Genomic DNA, 19,224 nt, shown 5'->3' on the forward strand with positions numbered 1-19,224 from the left:
AGCCACCCGACGCCAGCAGCAGTGGGTGCGCGACGTGGGCTAAAAAAATGCCGATATATGCATGTAAGAGAACATGGGTGAAGGGGGAGGCTGCGACCTCTGCGAGTGCGGGGGGCAGAAAGCCAGCAGCCGTTTTATCGCTATCATGCTTCTCTTGAATGCTGTCAACGTTAGTAAGAACTTCTGTCACCACTGCTACCAAAGGGTAATGAGCTTGGGCCCCTGCGGTGGTATGAAACACCATGGTGCTTGGACATGGATCCCTTTTTGCAGGTGACGAAGCGGGGACACATGGAGCTGAATGTACCCCTTGTGTGTGGCATTACAGCAAGTTGCACGAGACACTTTCCAAACAGCCAAAGGGGATCTGCTGGGCTTCCCACCATCGTGTACCTCAACAAAATATTTGGTAGCTTCTATAGGATAGCAAAAATGTATTGGCAAAGCCTTAATTCTTGAGGGATTGGGCTTTTTTTAATCTGTCATTCATCACAAAGTATTCAGTAGCACGCTTGGGTGGAACACAGCATCTGTGGAACTCTGCTAACTAGTCACCCACACGGTTTTCACAGCATGAAGACTAAACCTTGCCCGCACATGCTGTCTTTATCAAAAAAACCACTCAATTTGCTCCAAGGTAGCAGCTAGTCATAACTTTCAATTTAATTAATCTAGGTATGGGTTGAGCTGGCTTCCAGAAAAGTTAAGCTGACTTCAGGAGAAAGACCTCTGACATAGCTCACCCAGAAACTATACCAAACTTGGTAAATCTTGCTGTGTATGACACTTCCAACCTTGACTTCTGCCTGCAGTTCCCCTTTCCCTGTTTTCTGTGCAAGGGATAAAACTCATGCAATCCTGGAAGGTACTACCTCAAGCTTTCTCCTGATGAGAAAGTGAGCCAGGTTTAAGTAGGCACAATTTACTGATCAGCTGCATCTGGCTATAGGTCATAAGAACAGAAAATTGATGATGCTGTCTTCTAATTAAGAACCTCTTGAATGCAGTAGGCAGCACCTAGAATCTCCTGCTACAGTTAGTGTTTTGTTGTTTCCTTTGCTACAGGGGCAGAGTTGGTCCAAGACTGGATTGTTCAAACAGCTGCAGTCTCATGGCAAAGGTATATGTGATAGCTAAAGACACTGCATGTCTTGTGAGGAGAAAACTGTAAAATTTTGCTGTAGAACGCCTCTTGCCACTTTTTGAAAAGGTAAGATTTCCTAAATTTTTATAGAGCGAGATCTAAAATACAAAGAATGGTGGGGTTTTGATATAAACTTGCCCTTTAAGGAAACAGGAGACTAATAAAAAGATCTGAAACATGAATCAGAAAGAAACAAGAGCTCCATGTGTAGGTAAAATAATGTCATTCATTATTTATGATGACAGTTACAAGGAAGAGGCTAGGGGAAATGTTTCAAATTACAAATAACAGTCTGAGATACTCTTGTTAGACTATAGCATCTTTAATAGTTGTATTCCTATTCCTATTAGTTATCTCTTTCTGTAGTCACGCTTGGAGACTTGAAACAGGATATAGGAAAACAGGGTGAATATGGACAGATGAATACAGCAACTAGAGAGTCTGCAATCTAGGATGAGTGTGAGGATGCAGAAAGTAAGGCTAGAAAAAAATGGAAGTCACACCAAGTACTGGGTAAGGTTTCATGGCTCAGTGCTACTTGTTGAACACCTTTCACTAGAATTTGAATTTATTCAAATTCCCACAAAAAGTTCTTTAAATGATAACACATTCAGTAATAGTTCTCCAGAACATGGAAAAATGACCGTTTCATGGATTCTGAATCACCTCCGTCTGGTGGAAATGATGCTTACTGCATAGCTGGAAGGGAGGTGCCTCAAGACAAATCCAAAGCAATGTAGAAAATGTTACTGGTGACTCAGTGGGTATCTGTCTTCTCTCTCGAGGGCCAAACTGTGATTTTATACAAGTTCCAAAGGACACTGAAGCATGTAGTCACCATGACCTTAAGAGAATACCAGGAGTTAGCTCTAAAACTCACCTACTGCATTCTAAACACTCTTCTTTCCTTTCTCACAATAGGAAAAAAAAGTCCTTGTTGGCTTTTAATGTAGTTGTCCAGTTTGCCTGCTTGTTTGCATCTCCTGGTGTACGTGCAGGGCACTTTTATGGTCCCCTGCTCTTCCTACTTCTGCCTGGCTGCATATGTGTCATTGGAGCCATGGATGCTAATCTCTTCTGTGCTGTGTAGTCCACGTAGCCATGACAGAGAAGTAGGGTGGCACATGACACTACACAGGATTAATAGTGAAATGATGTCTTAGTGTTGCACTGGAGATCTATATGATGCTGGTAAAGGAAGTGCTGTTTGAATGATACATAAATCTAAATTTATGACCCCATAACCATTAAAATACATACTTATTTGCTTGAGTATAAGACTATTTTCCACTCTGTCTTGTTCCAGTCCAAACTTGGTAATTACGTATCAGCTGATTTAATTCTCTCTGTCTCTCAATTTAAATCACAAAGTATTCTAATTCACACACTGTCCTAAATCCTGTTATTCTAATTCATGTCTGTGTATTCATAGGTCTTGTAAGTTTATTTGGCGTGAATTTATATGTAATTCAAATTTCTTGTTGTTGTTTCTTTAATATGGTTAAAATTCAGAAACATTCACTTCTGTTATAACCTCACTGTACAAATTGTGTAAGTTAAAGACCACTCTGCCCTCGCCATTGAGGTCTCTAAATTAGGACCACATGTTTAATATTCATCCTCAGTTCCTTGTAGGAGTATTTTGAAAAGAAATAGAAAGCACACTTTAAACTGGAGTAATAAACACTGTTTATTTATCAGATTGTCTGCATCTCATTTCCTGAACTAAACAGCTAAAGTCTGTTTGCACTCCTGACATTGCAAGTCTCACAAGCTGATCCAAGAGAACATCTGTCAGTTTGTTTTCAAGACTGGAAACTGCAGAAGAAAAGAAGAGGTGGGGGGAGAAATAAGACTTTCATAGACACATCAGTTCAAACAAAGTGAAAACTTTCTCGGCTGCCTTCATTAGCCAGGCAAGCTATGCCTTAACAATTCACTTTTAAGACAATTTCTTTCTCTTTCTCCCATCCTCTAACAGTAGTCTGTAAGCAGGGGTCATTTTTCTTCTCTGTGTTCTGCTCAAACTGATGCCAATAAATTACTTTTGGAAGCATTAATGAGTCCAAACATGTGTTCAAGATACAATTTCAAAGTATACTGAAAACAAATCTAAAAATCAAGAACTTGTTCTCCTCTAAGATGACATACAGCTACTCTGAACTCCTTGCATTTGATGCAAGAGAAAAAAGGTAGGCTTTTTGGCACAGAGACAGGATGATTTGAAGGAAATGCCACAGCCTGCTCTGTTCTTCTCTGTTTCTAGCCAAAAGAACAGTTTGTGTTGGTATGTTTTAGGGGAGGAAATTCAGGCCGTTAATAACAGAACTGGCCTAGAAATCATATGCTTTAAGTTCTGTCACAGTCTTAACAGGCATTTTTCTAGCTGTAGAAGGCAGAATTGTACCTCAGACTTTTTTGTTAAATTTAAGGTCTGCAGTGAAAAGGTAAGTGTATATTTGAGCAGGTGTTTGGGAACAAAAAAAGCCCAAAACACCAGATTTTTTTTATTAGAAAATACTGGTCATAAAAATGAAGGGAATCCATTGGAACAAAGCAAGACAACTTGAGTTTGGAAGTGCTGTTTTACGTATAAGGAGACAAGGGCAGATCGGGTCAAAATGTGTTTGAAGAGGGAAGAATAGAAAATGAAAGAGAGAAAGTATAGACCCTTTTGTCCATTTGTTTTTGCCCTCCATAAGATCCAAGAACCAAAATTTCAAGGGTTTTTTTTTCTGAGCTGTAGAAGACGCAGATTCAATCTTCTGCTCTTTATGGTCAAGAGCAGGGACTTGGCTTTGATGTTTTGGTGTTGTTGCAGGTAAATACCCTATCTACTCTGGAAGATTCAGTTTTCTTACATAGAATTTTAGAAGCCTTAGTTTTATGCAGAAGCAAAAAGACAAAAAATATGAAACCCACTGTCATATGCAGATTTTCTGCTTTGCAGCCCACCTGTAGGGGCTCCCAGGCCATGCCATTAACAGGACGCAAACATTGTGTGAAGGGCCATTTGGCAAGAGCTACCAGGTCTGAGGCTGCAACGTGCAAGCTCAGCTAGCTGGTGAGGGGTTAGGTGGACTAGGCAGACCTAAGGCCAAGTCAGTGCCCAGCAGGATACCCGAGTCTGTAGTTCTATAAAAATACTGCTGTACTGTTCCTTACCTCCTGTTAGCTCTCCAAAGAGATACAGTGACACCAGCTGCTGTCAGTTCAGTATGTGTGGGGCTATCTGAAAGAAAAGAGAAATTGCCTTCAATTCAAACCATGCTTTTGTGGGTTCTTCAGGCAAGACGTTGCCAGACCCACACTGCATCTGCTTTAGCTGATAGATTTGTGTGTGATCCGAATTTGTGGAACCAACAGTCGCATGGAAATGATCATGAGTCATAGAGACTCCTTATTCTTGTAATAAATGGCTACAGTGAATCGAAGGAAAACATATAAGCATAAATGGGTTTTTGCTTCTCTCTGCTCCATACTCTGCTTTCCTGTTGAAAAGCTGCCTAGAATCTCAAATAACTTCATCCTAGCTGATGTGTCCCTGTGAATATATGTATCCAAGATCCTGCCACATGCAAAAAGGATAAAGTGCGTTCAAGAAAGAGGAATGAATTTTAAAGGAATTCGTTAAAAGGAAAGAGGCATTTTTAGATGTATTCCACATGGCTTGCCCCCAGTGTGTTTCACCTTAGGGTGCTCTTAATGAATTGTCAGAAGCAACCTAGAAGTGCAGTTCACAGTAGACTGAAAATAAAGTCACCTTATAAGCCTCCAGAAGACCATAAAGTAATAATTAAAAGAATTTATGATTAAGAATGTACCACATCTCACAAACCTAATTTCATCTATAACAGAATAATAGGGATTGAGACTCAGTAAAAGCTGTGGCTGTCATATAAATGCATACTGACATTACTAATATTTTTTAACTGTCATTGATAATACTTTTGTGAGCAAACAGTGAAATTAAAGTCTGGGTGAAACTTCATAATGTATAACTTCTTGGAATTCTGTTGTCCAAAAAGTCATCAGTCCTTCAAAGTCTTCCTGAAATTATGTTAGGCATTTCCATAGGAGCATATCTTGAGTCCAACACTGTTCTTATTATAACTGCAGCTGACTGCAAGACGAAAGAATAGAAGAATTTAAAATTTAAAAAAAAAAAATCCTGTAAATAAGATGGAATTCAGTAAGGACAAGTGCAAAGTTCTGTGCTTTGGGACAAGTAATGAGCAATCCAGTAAAGAGACAGGGACTGACTGGTTCAATACAATTCCATATACAAGTTTTCAAGCTTATAAGACCATCAGCCTGTACTTTGAGGGGGAAAAAACACACCAAAACCACCAAAGCCTCCTCCCCTTGTTGAAACACATAGAACGTTTGTGTATCTTAGCAAAAAACCCAAACAAATAAACAAAAAAAACCAACCTAAAACCCAGCCAACTCTTCATGTTCCTCTTTCCTGACTGCTGGTAAGGTCTCCGTTGGAATTCTATGCCTAGATTTTTATGTTCTGCTTCAGAAAATACAGTAATCGATTGGAAAGAATCCACAAGACTACAAAATCATTAGAGATTTAGCAATATGCTGTAAAGCTAAGCTTGAAAGGTCTGAAATTGTTTAGTCTAAAACAAAGGAAGACAGAAAAGGGACAAGATAAGAGTATTCAGACGTGTAAAAGTTTGCAGAAAGAAGAGGGTAACTTCTCTGTGTTCACTGGGGTAGCTCAAGAAGGAAAAGTCTCAACATGCTGCTGGGGAACTTTAGGACTATTGCTACGAAGATCTTTTTAAATATAAAGGGAGTGATATTTTAAAATGTAAATATAGCAAAGCATTGGGATTGAGTTTTGTGGAGAAAATGTGGAATTTCTGTTTAGTAAGGCCTTCTTTCCAAGAAAGCATACATAGTTATTGTTCAGAAATTGCACTAGAAAGAACTGATCTGCCTCGGGCAGATAGAATCTTGAACTCCCTTCCTACTTTTTTTTTTTTTTTTTGATTTTGTGACCATAATGCAGACAATCTGCCTGATTAAAGAGTATATAATAAGATAGAAGAAGTCCTAAAATGAATTGAGGAAGCTTACTCAGAATTTCAAGAGAAAAGAAAGGAAGGGATTAGAATTAGAGATAAAGAAGGATTCAGTTAAGGCTGTTGCAGACTAGTAGTTTCAGTAGTGTGATAAAATCACAAGGCAAAACCCAAATAGAAATGGTTGTACAAAGTGAAAATGGTTGTACAGCTAGAGTTTGAGGTCTAGGAATGATCAGAGGATAAAGTGGTGAGGGTGAGGAGATCAAAGAGAAATATATAACAGATGGGAGGGTGGGGGGAAGAGAAAAAGTCCCTCCAGATGGCATGTGTTATCTCCTGGAAAGATTGGCAAGATTAGAGAACCTTGCCAAGAGGAGGATGTACTGTGAATAGAGGTATACTAAGTGTATTAAATTCCATTCAACAAGTAAGAAAAGACTTCTTGTGGATTAGTTACTTTTTTAAACATGCAAATTCCATGTTTGAATCCAGCTTGCTCCCTTTGTACTGTCATTATTGGTATCACCAGGTGTTCAATATATAACCATGGATATCTCTAAAACATCAAAAAATCCATCTCCTTCTGTTTTCCATCTCTTCCCCAATTTTTCTTGTTGATACTATCTCATTTTCTGTGACTGTTTTTTTCCTTGCTGGCAGAGTAACAAGGTTCAGGGGCCTGCAGATTTTATGAATCTTTTTATGGTGGCTTGGCGTTGTAGAAGGGTGGTGTGGATGTCGCTGGATATTAGCCAGTCTTTCTGTGAGAGGGTCTGCACAGTGGGTGCCAAGAGGGATGAGGATTGGATGGCTGAAGCAGAATTGTAGAATTAATTGCAGAAACAAATATAGAATTAGTTCTAGAAATCAGAGTAAAAAGTTTAAATTCATAAAGAAGACTTTATTCTGCTTAATCCATTAAAGGACAAATTATTCATTTTCAGTTGGAAAAGGTTAGGGGATTTGCCATAAAAAATGGTGCCTGCCTAGGGTACACAGTGCTTTTCTCATCAAATATTTAAGCAATTAATCAAAAGGAAGACTGCTGAAGAAAGGTGGGTTTAGGAGTCTTGCAGCCGCAAGTTTTCAAACTCATGAGCCTTTTCTTAGTTATTAATTTTAAAAATAATAATCTATATTTTGTTTCTTTTTATTGTCTTCTTTTTATAAGCCTGGGGGTTGTGGGTTTGAGCTTCCCTCCATGAAATGAGAGCTAGAAAATTATTTTATTATGGAATGGAGACTCAAATCACTGCAGTAGTTAATGTTTTAAGAAGAACAGCAAATTTTTAAGATTTTTCCATAAAATTTTAAGAGTTGGAAGCTTTCCTTTAAGTTAGAGGCCTAGAATTTGAAGGTAAGTAGAAGTACTTCTGAGGAATTAAAGAAAAAGACAGCATAAGCACAATGAGGAGAATTGTAACTGCCTGAATTTTCCCTGTGAAGGCTGAAGGGTGGCAGAAAACAGAAGGAGCTAGCAGAACTCAAAAGCCAGGGTAGGGAAGTTGATAGGATGAGTGAAACCATAAAGTGGAGAACAATGATCAAGTGTAGAGTCAGTAAGAACCTAATTATGTTCTGTCAGGGTCAATCTGAAGGGTCTGTATCCTCTCATTTATGGTGGCTTAAAACAGGTCCTTGGAGGAGAATAGAGCAGGTTTGAACTGACACTTCTCATGCTAGATAGTGCTGCTGAATTTGGAAGCAGTGGTTTTCTCTCATCCTGCCATAATATTACATTTTAAACTGGAACTCTCTGCCATCTCTGTGACTCAGACTAACTTTGAGTGAAAGGGCTAGACTGCGAAGATGGTGGTTAGATCTTATCGTGCAAGCTATGGGCATTTTTATCAGTTTAGCCCTGTGAAATAATTGGCCAAAGCAAGTTAAGAGGACAGGTGTTACAGTTAGACCAAGCTGTTTGCCATAGGGTTTTATTTGCTTACCCTGGCACATTTTATATGATGTCAGCACACAAGGAATGTTTCTGTAGATAAAGCAAACAGCAAATGATTTCATGAGCCTGTTTGTGACAGATGTGTGCAGTGTGAAGAAACATTGTAGCACAAACTACAGTACTCGTCAAGATCATGTTATTCCAGCTCATTAATCACATTTCTCTGGTTTGTCTCCACGGATGACTATCTGTGAAAACTCACCAGCAGTCATGACAAGGCTTTCTGCTTGCCACCCCCTCTACATAGATGCCTGTTGAAATTCTGTGTGTCATTATCGAAGCCACACTGAAAGACAGATGGGCGTTATGCCTCTTTCACGTCTGCTTCACACTCCTTTCCCATTCAGGGTCAAGAGCTGCCTTGTATATGAAATCTCCCACAGTATTTCATGATGAAAAAAATTGTTTTAATCCATATTCTCACCAAATACTTTTTATCAATGCACTTTAACTAAACAGGTTAAAACTGTCATGGGTTTTTTTTTGTTGATGACTGGATAAAAGAAGAGCAAATAATAGGCGCTCTTAAATTAGAGGAATTTGCATAATGAAGTTACAGAATCATATTACTGCAGTGAAATCAGAGCATAAAATGTATTTAGAAACATGCAGACCTTAAGGGTAATTTTTTATGTGAGAAAGGAAAAAGAGGAGATGTTTGCCTTCTCTCAACTCCCAAGTACCCAAGGGAATGTATATTTACTGCTATCCCCAGGACTTCTGTGTGCTTCTGGCCCAGTCTTTGGAAAATTTTACTAGTCAAGGAGTCATGCATGCCTGTTTTCTCATCCTTTACTTGTCATGGAACAGCTGCATTTCAAAGTTTTTACGCAAGAGCAGTGGCTACATACGGAGGAGAACAAGATGAATATATCAGTATTTGCAGTTGTGATCAAACCTGAAAAGAAACTTAGCGTGATGTTCATTGTTACAAGAGAAAACAAATATTTGAAAATTCCATTAGTAGCAGTGCACAAACGCATGAAGCTTGTTGACAGACAAACCTTTTAATTTTGGACATTTTTGCAGGATGACTTGGAAAGACAGATTCTTTTATGGAACTGCCAGTTTCTTGGTATTCAGGAATAACAGCAGTGAACCAGTCAGGTCCCAAATGGCACGTGTCTGTCTCTGTTGAGCTGCCATTCAGTCAGCTCGGAGTCTCAAAGCTTTATGTTCCAGTCCCTCTCTCCCCAGCCCTTCTTACTCTTCTTATAGAAGGAAGAAAGCACTGCACTAACCCACAAATCCTCTGCTAGTAGGATTAGTATGAGTTGAAGTTTTCAAAGGCAGTAGAGGAGCTGCTTGGCATTACACAGTGCACAGACTGCAGAACTCATCCTGGAAGCAAGAAACAGAATTCTGGACCATTCTTACCTGGAGGGAATTTCAGCCTGCATCTCCCCGATTTTTTTTTTTTTTTTTTCCCAACAAGCTATTGGCAATTGTCTTTGAGAGCTCCTGCCATTTTCTCTGACCATAAAAATGCAGGGGTCCAGTCTAGTGTTTAGAATATGCAGCTCAGTGGGACAGGTCTAGTAAAGTCCTGTACATACTTACGCTTTTGCTGCTACACAATATTTGTGCTCAGCAGTCTAACAGGGCCAAACAACTTCAGAGACAGGATTGTTTTAAAAATGGGTAACTACCTACCAGCCCTTTCTGTGACATCCTATCTAGCAGGTAAGTTCTAAAATCAACCTATACTATAAAATTCCACTATATTGGTAAATTTTTTTGTAAGAGGTAACAAGACAATGTTTTGCATTGTGTATTTTTTCTGGTTTTGTTTTGTTTTGTTTGTTTGTTTTTAATTGAAGAATTAGAATGCCATGATGCAAAATCATAACAAAAGGTTGAGTCCTCAGCACGATTAATGCTTGGGATTGATCTGTAGACCATGTATCACAGAGTAACATATAGCAATAATGGCTTAATTTCACTTACATGGAAAGGAATTGTTAAGGAGGAGATGATAGCTGTCATTTAGACTGTCTTCACATGGGATTACAGAGGTATTTGCTGCTGCCATTTTTGCAGTGTGTCTCCCTCATTTCCTTCCTCTAAATATTCCCAGGTAGGGCCACTGTTTGACTTTTCTCTACCACTGGCCCCTTGTTATACACTCATTCTCCTCACTTGAAATTCAAATTTATCATTCCCATCCTAGTCTCTGGAAATAATTGTTATTTATTTTTACCTCATCCACACCAGCTCCTCTTGGCTTCTTATCTAATCTGTCAGTAGTGGCTTCCACCATTCTTGAGAGGCTGTCTCATCAGAACTACTTTGTTTAACCTCACCTTTGTCTTCTTATCTGGCTTCTTAAAGAATCTCTCTCCTCCTCTCTCTCCATTCCCCCCCTGCCAACTTCTCACCCCCCTCCCCTTCCCCCACCCCACCCCCACCCCATTTCAAGAGGTGGCTCTTATCCCAGACATTTGACTTGGATGTGATGAACTTCACTCAAGTAAATTGTATGAGTTGTTGAAGTTAAGTGAGTCCTTTTTCAATCTATAGCTAACTTTCCCAAGGATTCTGTTTAAGGATCTCATTTTATAGTCTTTCATGTCAGGCTGAAAAGTTTTTTGAATGGCAAAATATTCCATGGAATAATGAAACAACTATTCCTAAAGGTGTTTATCAGATAGCTTAGCGACAAGTTGTGCCTTTCAGTGCAAATTCACACTAGTATTTCAGACACCTTTTGCAGTTATCCCAAAATTCTCATTTGCCAAACTAATCAGTCAAGCCTGTCTGTTGTATTGAGTCCCCAGAGTACAACCAACCCCTTGAATTGTGACGGTATTTGTCCCTACATATCATACTCAAGATATTTTCAAAATTTTTGTTTGTTCATATATAAAGCAACTTGTCCTCCCTTTTTCTCCCTCCTCTTAAGTGTTCTACATTTATCATGTTTAAATGTTTTTATCAACAAATGGCAACTCATCTGGTACCAATATTTAGTAAGCAAATATGATTTAGCAACACTAAATTTTTTCCCCCATTTTCATAATGCTCTTTTCTCAAAATGTGCTAAGTGCCAACAATCTGTTTTTCAATTGTAATTGATGCTTTCATATACAGGCTGTTTAATTGCAGTGCTCTAAAAACATCTGCATGTGGACAGAATCTCCTGGGATTTAGGTTGCTTTTTGATTTCCACTTCTGTCTTTGGAGTTCAAATAACTCCCACTCACCTGACAGCATCAAAAACAGACCAGAAGAAAAGCCCATCTGCTTCTGGTGAATTTCCCAATGTACGGCTGACAGCACATTTAGAAAGGAACTGTTTCTAGGGTCAAATCTGGTGCAGCTTTTAGTTGGTAGTACTCATTTGAATTCAGAGGGCAGCAGGAGAGATCCTGGCACCCAACTCAGAGTGAGGAATGCAAAACCAGAGCCAAAATGTTCTAGACTTGTTTTTAATAATATTGTATAATCTTGCCAGGACACTGAGGTTAATGTCTTTCCACTTGTGAAACGTTCCGTGAGATCTTTAATTGACCACAAGTCACCAAGTCAGGTTTATCTTCCTCAGCAGCGCAGTGCCTCTTCGAAGCACATCGGAAACTGCTTTGGTGCTGACTTGGAGGGAAGGCTGCCATCTTTGGAATTGCTGCCATCAAAGTTTCACTGCAGCACCTGGCAGTTCTTCAAGATCACAGCTTCCACTCAGATTGTAGCCACTCTCAGCCTCCATTGCTTTACAAGATCTGGAGAGATCATAATTTAAGTTTGTACAGTGGCGGACTTCAAGAAAGTGCCTTACAATTTAAGAAACCTTTAAATCAATAGCTGATAACTGGGTTCTTTATTATGCAGTCAGGCTAAAATTTCCAGAGTGCCTACAAGTTTCACAATACAAATACAGCTTTTCAAGACACAACTAGAAAGATCAAACCGAGTTAGCTAGTGAAAAGGCAAGATGCATAGGGAACTTAGAAGTCTTACTAAGAAGTATGTCTCTTCAGTCTGATAGCTCCCTCTTAGATATCTAAGTCTAGGGTTAAACTGAAACAGCTTTATTCAATTTGGGGGAAATACAGAAAATTATATGACCTGAAGAGCCATAACAGTTCTCTGAGGATAGAAAATCCTTATGTATCAATCTGGAGACACTGGCAGAGAAACAAAAACTTCAACGCAGTGTCAGTGGCCAACCACAAAACAAACACTTTAGCTATTTTTATTGTTACGGACTCTTGAGTTATAGAACAGCAGCATGTTTAGTTAATTTGATTAGTATCATCAATGGAGTTTAAGGTGCAATTCATTTGGTAAAATGTGGGCATTTACTTTCAGATTAGACAAATAATTCTCTGTGTTTTACTGGTGTATTAAATCTATTGATATTAAGATTAACCTGCACACCTGAGCTACATGTACACATGTACATTGCAGCTGCTTAGGACTCAATTCAGTTGCCCACATATGGATCTACTGCCATTTGAGCTGCTCCAGGGTATTCCATCTGGTCTGCAAAAGGGCACTGACAGTCCGGAAGGGCATAGCTATCTCATGTGCCCTGTTGTTCCTGGCAGCCCTGTGTAGATGTCTTGAATCCATTAAGGTGTTAAAAATCACAGTCTATACTGATACAATTCAACTGACAGTTGAATTCTGTCCTTGAAGTTAGGTGAGAGAAACCATATGCATTGTGTCTTGTTTCATTTGAGAGCTTGAAAAAAGGTTTAGTTCATCTTTCTCAGAACACACCAGCAGTCTTTCCATGGGTTTTGATGGGATGAATCCCATCAAATGGGATGAATGAGATGAATCTCAGCTATGTGTAATAAAGGTAACAGCTTGGGAGACTGAATAGCTCTCCAAACTGACACTCTCTGGACTGCCTTATTTCCTTTTGAATAAAAGTGAAGCTAGTCAGAATCTAACCTTACTCTCATCTAAGAACTGTTTGGTACCTCAGTCCTGTCAGTAGATATCTACATCCCCAATCAAACCAATTAAATTGATAGTAGATATTTATCCAAGACTCAGATTTTATAATACAATAAATGAAGTTTGATTCAACTTACTAGCTCCAAAGTTCTGTAGTGGGACATTACTTGGTAGTCCCAGTAGACCAAGGAAAGGCCAGACAGGCATGGCAATTACCCTAACAGATGAGGGTCAAGGCATGGCAGTTACCCTAGCAGTTACAGTTGAGGCATATTGTAAGGTGGGAAGATGTTGGAGTAATGAGTCCTGATGAACCTTTTCAGTAATTTCTGTCAGGGAATGACCATCCACACTGCTTTTCAGACTCAGAGGAATTTGAGAGGGGCTACAGCATTTTTAAAACATACTGAACAATCCAACAAATCCATTCTCTCATTGACAGCGGTGGAGGCCTTCCCACTGGCTCCAGTGTGAACTGGAGTGGGACTCAAAAGCATACTTCTTCTGCCAGAACTCTCAGAGCACTTTACAACCAAAAAATTGCATTTATGAGTTGAAATGCAATACATGTCATCTTCCTGTTAAAATTTCCTTACGCATATAAAGTTGTGCTTCTTGGCACGCAAACAATTGTACTGTCCTTACCAAGCTGGATATCTAGCTGCCTGTTTCCTGATAAAGCCCCTTACAATTCACACTGTTGGTATCTTTACGGCAAATAGCTTTGATGAGTGTGTTTCACTAGGTGTGTTCACGTAGAAACTGAGAACAATGAACAGCAGGCACCGTCACATTAATTCATTAGTCCTAAATTCATGCAAAGACTCAAAAAGAATATACTTTTAAAAGGAGACCAATGTATTTTTTTGCTGTTGTAACTGTATTTCAAATTTGCCTTCTTTTTGACAGAAGAGAGTGCAGCAGAACATGTAAGGTTTATGAATTGTCCCTAGCAAACTTGTGTTTCAAATTTTAGCTACATTTTTACATTTGAAACTAACATCTGCTCCTTCCCTCTTACTAAGGAAGACTTTTTAGAAGAGATTAGATTCAACAATTTTCTAAAAGCCTAGTATAATGAAACAGCTGAAAGAGAAGCTTAAAAGAAGGCAACTGAAAAATAAATGTATTCCCCACCATGACCATAACTCATAGCTATATTTTGTGAGAACTTTAACAAGTTAATCCATCTGGTTTTGGTTTTCAGTCACAGATGAACTAATAGCCTCTTACTTAAGTTACTGCATGGAACCACTATGAGCTTAAAGAAGCATTAGTCATTTTATTTGCATTCAAAGGGTTGTGTTTTTTTAAATGTAAGGAGTATCTCTTCCCTTAAGAAAGGAACATAGCCTGCATAGCAAGGATTACCAGAGAGGCAGGAAAATTTGTGTTAGCTAGAAGATTGATTACATAGACTCATTTGGGTTGGGCAAGGATCCTCCTGTGTCATCAATTCCATTCCACTGCACCAGTACCAAACTGATGATACCAATTGCATTATGGGAGGAAAAAAGTATAATTTCAGAAAGAAAGAACCTAAAATTATTTCAGTGTATGTGTATGAAATTAAGGACCTCAGACTGTTTGATCTCTCTCCTGTAGAAAACACTAGCAAGATTTGCATTATTTTTGCCAACTTTCTCCTCAATATCCTATTTGATATTCAAATGATACATGTTAATTCTAGATATTTATTTTCTCTCTTCTAACTGTTCATTTCAAGAATATTACTAAAAGCCCTTCAGCAAGTAGTTATGAGTAGATTGAGATGTAGCAACCATGCTTTTGCCAGAGAACAAAGAAGGTAATGTAGGACCTTTAGTTTGTCAGCCTCGTGAAGGTCTGCCGCAATTAATGTACCTCGCTTATGAGAACAGTTTTAATTGTGGAAGTATGCATCCATTCAATGAAACCCGTTCCATAAGGAAGCAACTTTATTCACAACAGGCTTCCTCCTCCAAGGACTGTTCCAACTTTTACTCAAGGGTAATTGTTCTGTCTTAGTTTTTCCATTGCTTCCATTTGGCATTGGATCATGCCTCTTCACTGATGAGTTTGAAACCCTGATGAATAGGAGAATATTTATTCTGCGCAATAATAATTCAAAGAAATTACCATGTTACGGGGGAGCATAATGAAGAATTTTGCTGTAGTAGGAGTTCTGGTCTTTCATTTTGGTTTTGACCTAGAAATTATCTGACATGCTATAGACAGATAAATTGGTACCATTTTTTGATTGTATACATAGTTTTAAACAAGCTCAAGCAGCTGTTTTTCAGTATGCTCTCTATTTTTTTCATATTAGGGACATTATCCTTTAGTCCAGTGCTATCATTAAGATTTCATAAAGCAGGGAAAATGTTAAAAAAAAAATAATTACACTATCCTAAACTTACCAACTATGTGTTCTCTATTTTCAAAAATGTTTTTTCTCTGAGACTGATAAAGCAGCACTCAGCTAGGCTTGTGAGTGCATTACATTTTATTCAACACATATCCAAGTCAAAATGTATCTTGTTTTCTTGTAGGTAGAAAACCAGTCATATACCTATACCTGGCAATACATCCTTTTGTGTAATACATCCGTATGTGTCCCAGACTCTTACACTGTAAGACATTTCATTTCCCAAGAAACCATTGGAGGTAGCAGCTTTGTTCACAGTAAGCATTTTTATGATATCATTGTGTCTCAGGGAGAGAGACTGCGTGTGTCTGCCTTCTCAAAGAGCTCATGAAAAAGCTGCCTTATGCATAACTTACGTCAAAGATGTCCATACTGTTGAATGGAAGGACAGAATGAATCTGATTTTCTGTAGCCATAAAATTATGAGGAACAGTGATTTCTCCAGCCCATGCTGATACTTATCATGGTAATTTGGGTTTTTTAAGGGCTTTTGTGGTTTGGGATTTTTGGTTTGTTTGGTTTTTTAAAAGTATGTTCCTTACTCATTCTGTTTTCACTGGTGGCTGTGTGACTTTTCTTAGAAGCTTCAGTATGGTGTGCCTTTTTCTGTGGCCCACATCTATCATTAGAATTGTTTCATATCATTATAATGTTTCTAATTCTTACTAGTTGTGTCACCTTTGCTGTTAGACTAGAACTATTTAGGGAAGGGGGTTGCAGTCTTCATTCTACAGAGGTAATTTTGTGGGCATACCTGGGAGTACATAGACATGTGTGTCAAGGAATTTCTTTTCAGAGCTCCTAGGGGCGATTTTTGGTTTTCTTTGTAGGCTTCAAGGATCTCTGCTCCATGTACTGTCTGCTCTGTAACAGTCTAGGTAATACTGGTAAAGATCTCAGAAACTGTTTATATGAGAGGTTGGAAACTCATTTACATAAGCTGTTCTTCTCACAACCAGCTTCATAGTTTTCTCCTACAGAAAATGGGTTTGTTTTGCTTTCCTTTAGGCCTTATTATGTAGGTCAAGATTTTCCATGGATAAATACAATCAGCACTGGTATCATTTTGTAACTCAAAATGGCTCAGAAGTCCACATAAATTTTCCATTGGAGAGAGATCAAATTGTCCTCAGAAATCTGTTTTTATGAAACCCACAGTTAAAATATTCTTGAAGCCGTCTCCTTTTATATGCATGGTAACAGCCATTTTGCCTGAGGGTGCAGTTGGAATTGTTGGATTTTCAGGTTACAACTTAATAAAAAAGAGTAAATTTTCAGTGAAAATAGAAGGGGAAAGAAAGGAATTTATCAATCTTCCTTCCTCAGTCCTCACTAAGTGACCAGTTCTATAGAACAGCAAAAAATTTTGAATTATACTAAATACTTTATTTTACTAATATTTTATACACTTAACTTTTTCACCAAAAGGAGAGTAATTTTTAATAATATTTTCAATCTTCTCAGATCAAACATACTGCTTACAGTAATAGACTGGATTTTCTTAAGAGCAGCACCAGAACCACATTCTCCTTTAGGCCACATAACAGCAAACATGATGGTTGCAAACCATAGCCTCAGTGTTGTCTTTTCACTCCACTAGTCTCAGGCATAAATACACATATCCATTAAAATTGAAGGAGCTCAGTAAGAGTAATTAAAAGATAGTAGTTAGGATCAAAGGCATATTCTATAAATAACAGCAAGAGAAATGAAAATTGAATGCAGTAGTTAAAAAAAATCTATTGCTAATTTATGTCTAGCACCTGTCGGAGATAGCAGTCAGCCACCCAGCCTATAAATTTAATATTTTTTTGTTCACATAAGGAAGTCTCAGTTCTTGCAGACTTGCTTCTGAGCTTTGCCATTACCTCACTGAGGATTTGTGCTCACGGGTGTGTTTGTGTTTGTGTAGCAGTGGAAATTTTTTTTCAACAAGTATGAAAATAAAGCCTGCGTGGTTTTCAATTTTGAAAATATTTCCCTTGGCAATGAAGGTGATAAACTCAGTGGCTAAAAATGGTGTACTTTCTAGGGTATATTTCTTGGTTTATATCTGAAACAGGACACCAAATTCAATGACAACAAATCTCTCAGCTGGCAAAATCAGTATGGTAGCAAGTACTCTACCAATTAAACATAACAAAGCTCTCATTAGTTTAGATTTTTAGAGTTATGCAGTGATACAGATAATTTGTTGCACATATTATTGATTTGATACTATGGAATGCTTGATTATATTTTTGTAAACTTCACAGTAATACTGTAGCCACTGAAAAGCAGTTGTCTTTTAGTCTCAAGGGTGTTTGCCAGAGTTTTCATCAACTTCAAACCACAGTGCCCACAGCTGAAAGGCCAATGTAGGACAATCAACAAAGCCTACTGGATGTGTAATGGAAGTTTACAACACTGGGATCATTGTGCTTTTCATACAGCTGAGACCCAGCAAAGGTAGGCATGTGGTAATTGCCCTGCTGTTTTACTGGGTGACTTCCGCTTCTGAAAGAAAACTTTTTTTTTCCCAATAAGAACCTAGTTTTGGAACTGCAAAGCCCTCATATGATTACTTGGGACCTTAGGATAAGTACGAAGATATTCAGTAGTAGTGCCCATCAGTTTATGGTAAACCACAAAGCCAGAGAGACTCTATGATTTCACAGTCTTATTTGTCTGTTAGGAACATACTGATAGAACTTCCTCTATTTTCTGTTACCTCTTCCCCAAAATTAACTGTCCCTGATGGTTAGGGAAAGCAGCCTCTTTCAGTTAATTCTTTTTAAAAAACTGATTTATTAAGCAAGTTCAAACCTACTTTCTGGATTAAGGCATCAACCAAAATAAGCAAAGGAATGTCTTGTTAGCAGATCCTGATGGGACTTAGATATGAGGTTTGAGCCACTCGTGATGTGGGAACTATGGTTATACCACAGGAAAAGAATACAGTGGCCAAAATTGCAAGTGTCTATGGACTTCAGACTGCTTTAAGCAGCTGATAAGCATGAGTTTAGAGGAGTGGAGCTTTGGTGTCAAGCACCTAATATCTGACCGATTCATTCATCTGCCTAGCCTACACAGTAATACTTTGAAGTATTTCCATTGAGGATGATGGATGGAAAGGAGATGTAAGCCAGTAGAAACACATAACAAGAAAAAATGCTGGAAAAGTTTCTGTCATCCTTGACCCACTATTGAAACTGATTCTTCCTGATAAATATTGTAAAATTTTGAATGTAGCTGCATTTTTCAGTTAAAATTAGGGTCTTGCATGCAGGTGAAATAAAGTTATGCGTATAAACCCATTCTGCTTATAAAAAATGTTTTAGTAGTGGAAATGGGTTGCTGAACAGATCAGTAACATGCAATGGATGTTACATTTCTGTTCTAAATTAGGAGTTTCAAGTCCAAGATGTCAGTGACAGCTGTTCTTTAGCCTACACTCTTCTCTCATTTCCTAGTGTGCAGGCACTTGTATCAGAACCATCAGTCTTGGTAAATAATTGTTTCTGCATCAGCCTGAAGACTAAAGTATCCTTCCATAAACTGAGAAAGCATTTGAGCATCAGCTTTGCCACTGTATTTCATGCTGTGTCTGTGTAGATAAAGAAATTGTGTCTGTCTCTTTTGCTGTCATATCTGCTTCCATTCACAAGCACTAAGCTTGTCTGAGCACAAGAATAATACAATGAAAAAGCTAAATCTTCCAAAAAGTTTTTTTATTGTTTAGCTTGGGTATACCAAAGCCCATTCAGTCACTGTAGGATATGGGATTCCT

The 19,224-nt window shown here is 38.4% G+C and overlaps 1 protein-coding gene across 3 annotated transcripts in view; it reads right to left on the reverse strand.

Annotated features, from left to right (window-relative positions):
- Positions 1-2,816: 2,816 nt before the first annotated feature.
- SH3TC1 (SH3 domain and tetratricopeptide repeats 1) overlaps positions 2,817-19,224 on the reverse strand; it is a 59,735-nt gene continuing 43,327 nt past the window's right edge. The window contains exons 18-19 of one of the 3 annotated variants that reach the window (XR_005827752.1): positions 4,310-5,267; positions 2,817-2,962 (exon numbers count right to left, since the gene is read on the reverse strand). Coding sequence is in view for 1 of the 3 variants with exons in the window: in XM_040593266.1 (XP_040449200.1) it covers positions 5,184-5,267 (84 nt within the window). In the remaining 2 variants the exon portion in view is untranslated. Of the gene's footprint in view, positions 5,268-19,224 lie in introns of all 3 variants that reach the window. The other 2 variants (XM_040593266.1, XR_005827758.1) reach the window with 2 other exon arrangements.

This window comes from Falco naumanni, chromosome 1, assembly GCF_017639655.2.
Source record: "Falco naumanni isolate bFalNau1 chromosome 1, bFalNau1.pat, whole genome shotgun sequence".
Classification (NCBI taxonomy): Eukaryota; Metazoa; Chordata; class Aves; order Falconiformes; family Falconidae; genus Falco; species Falco naumanni.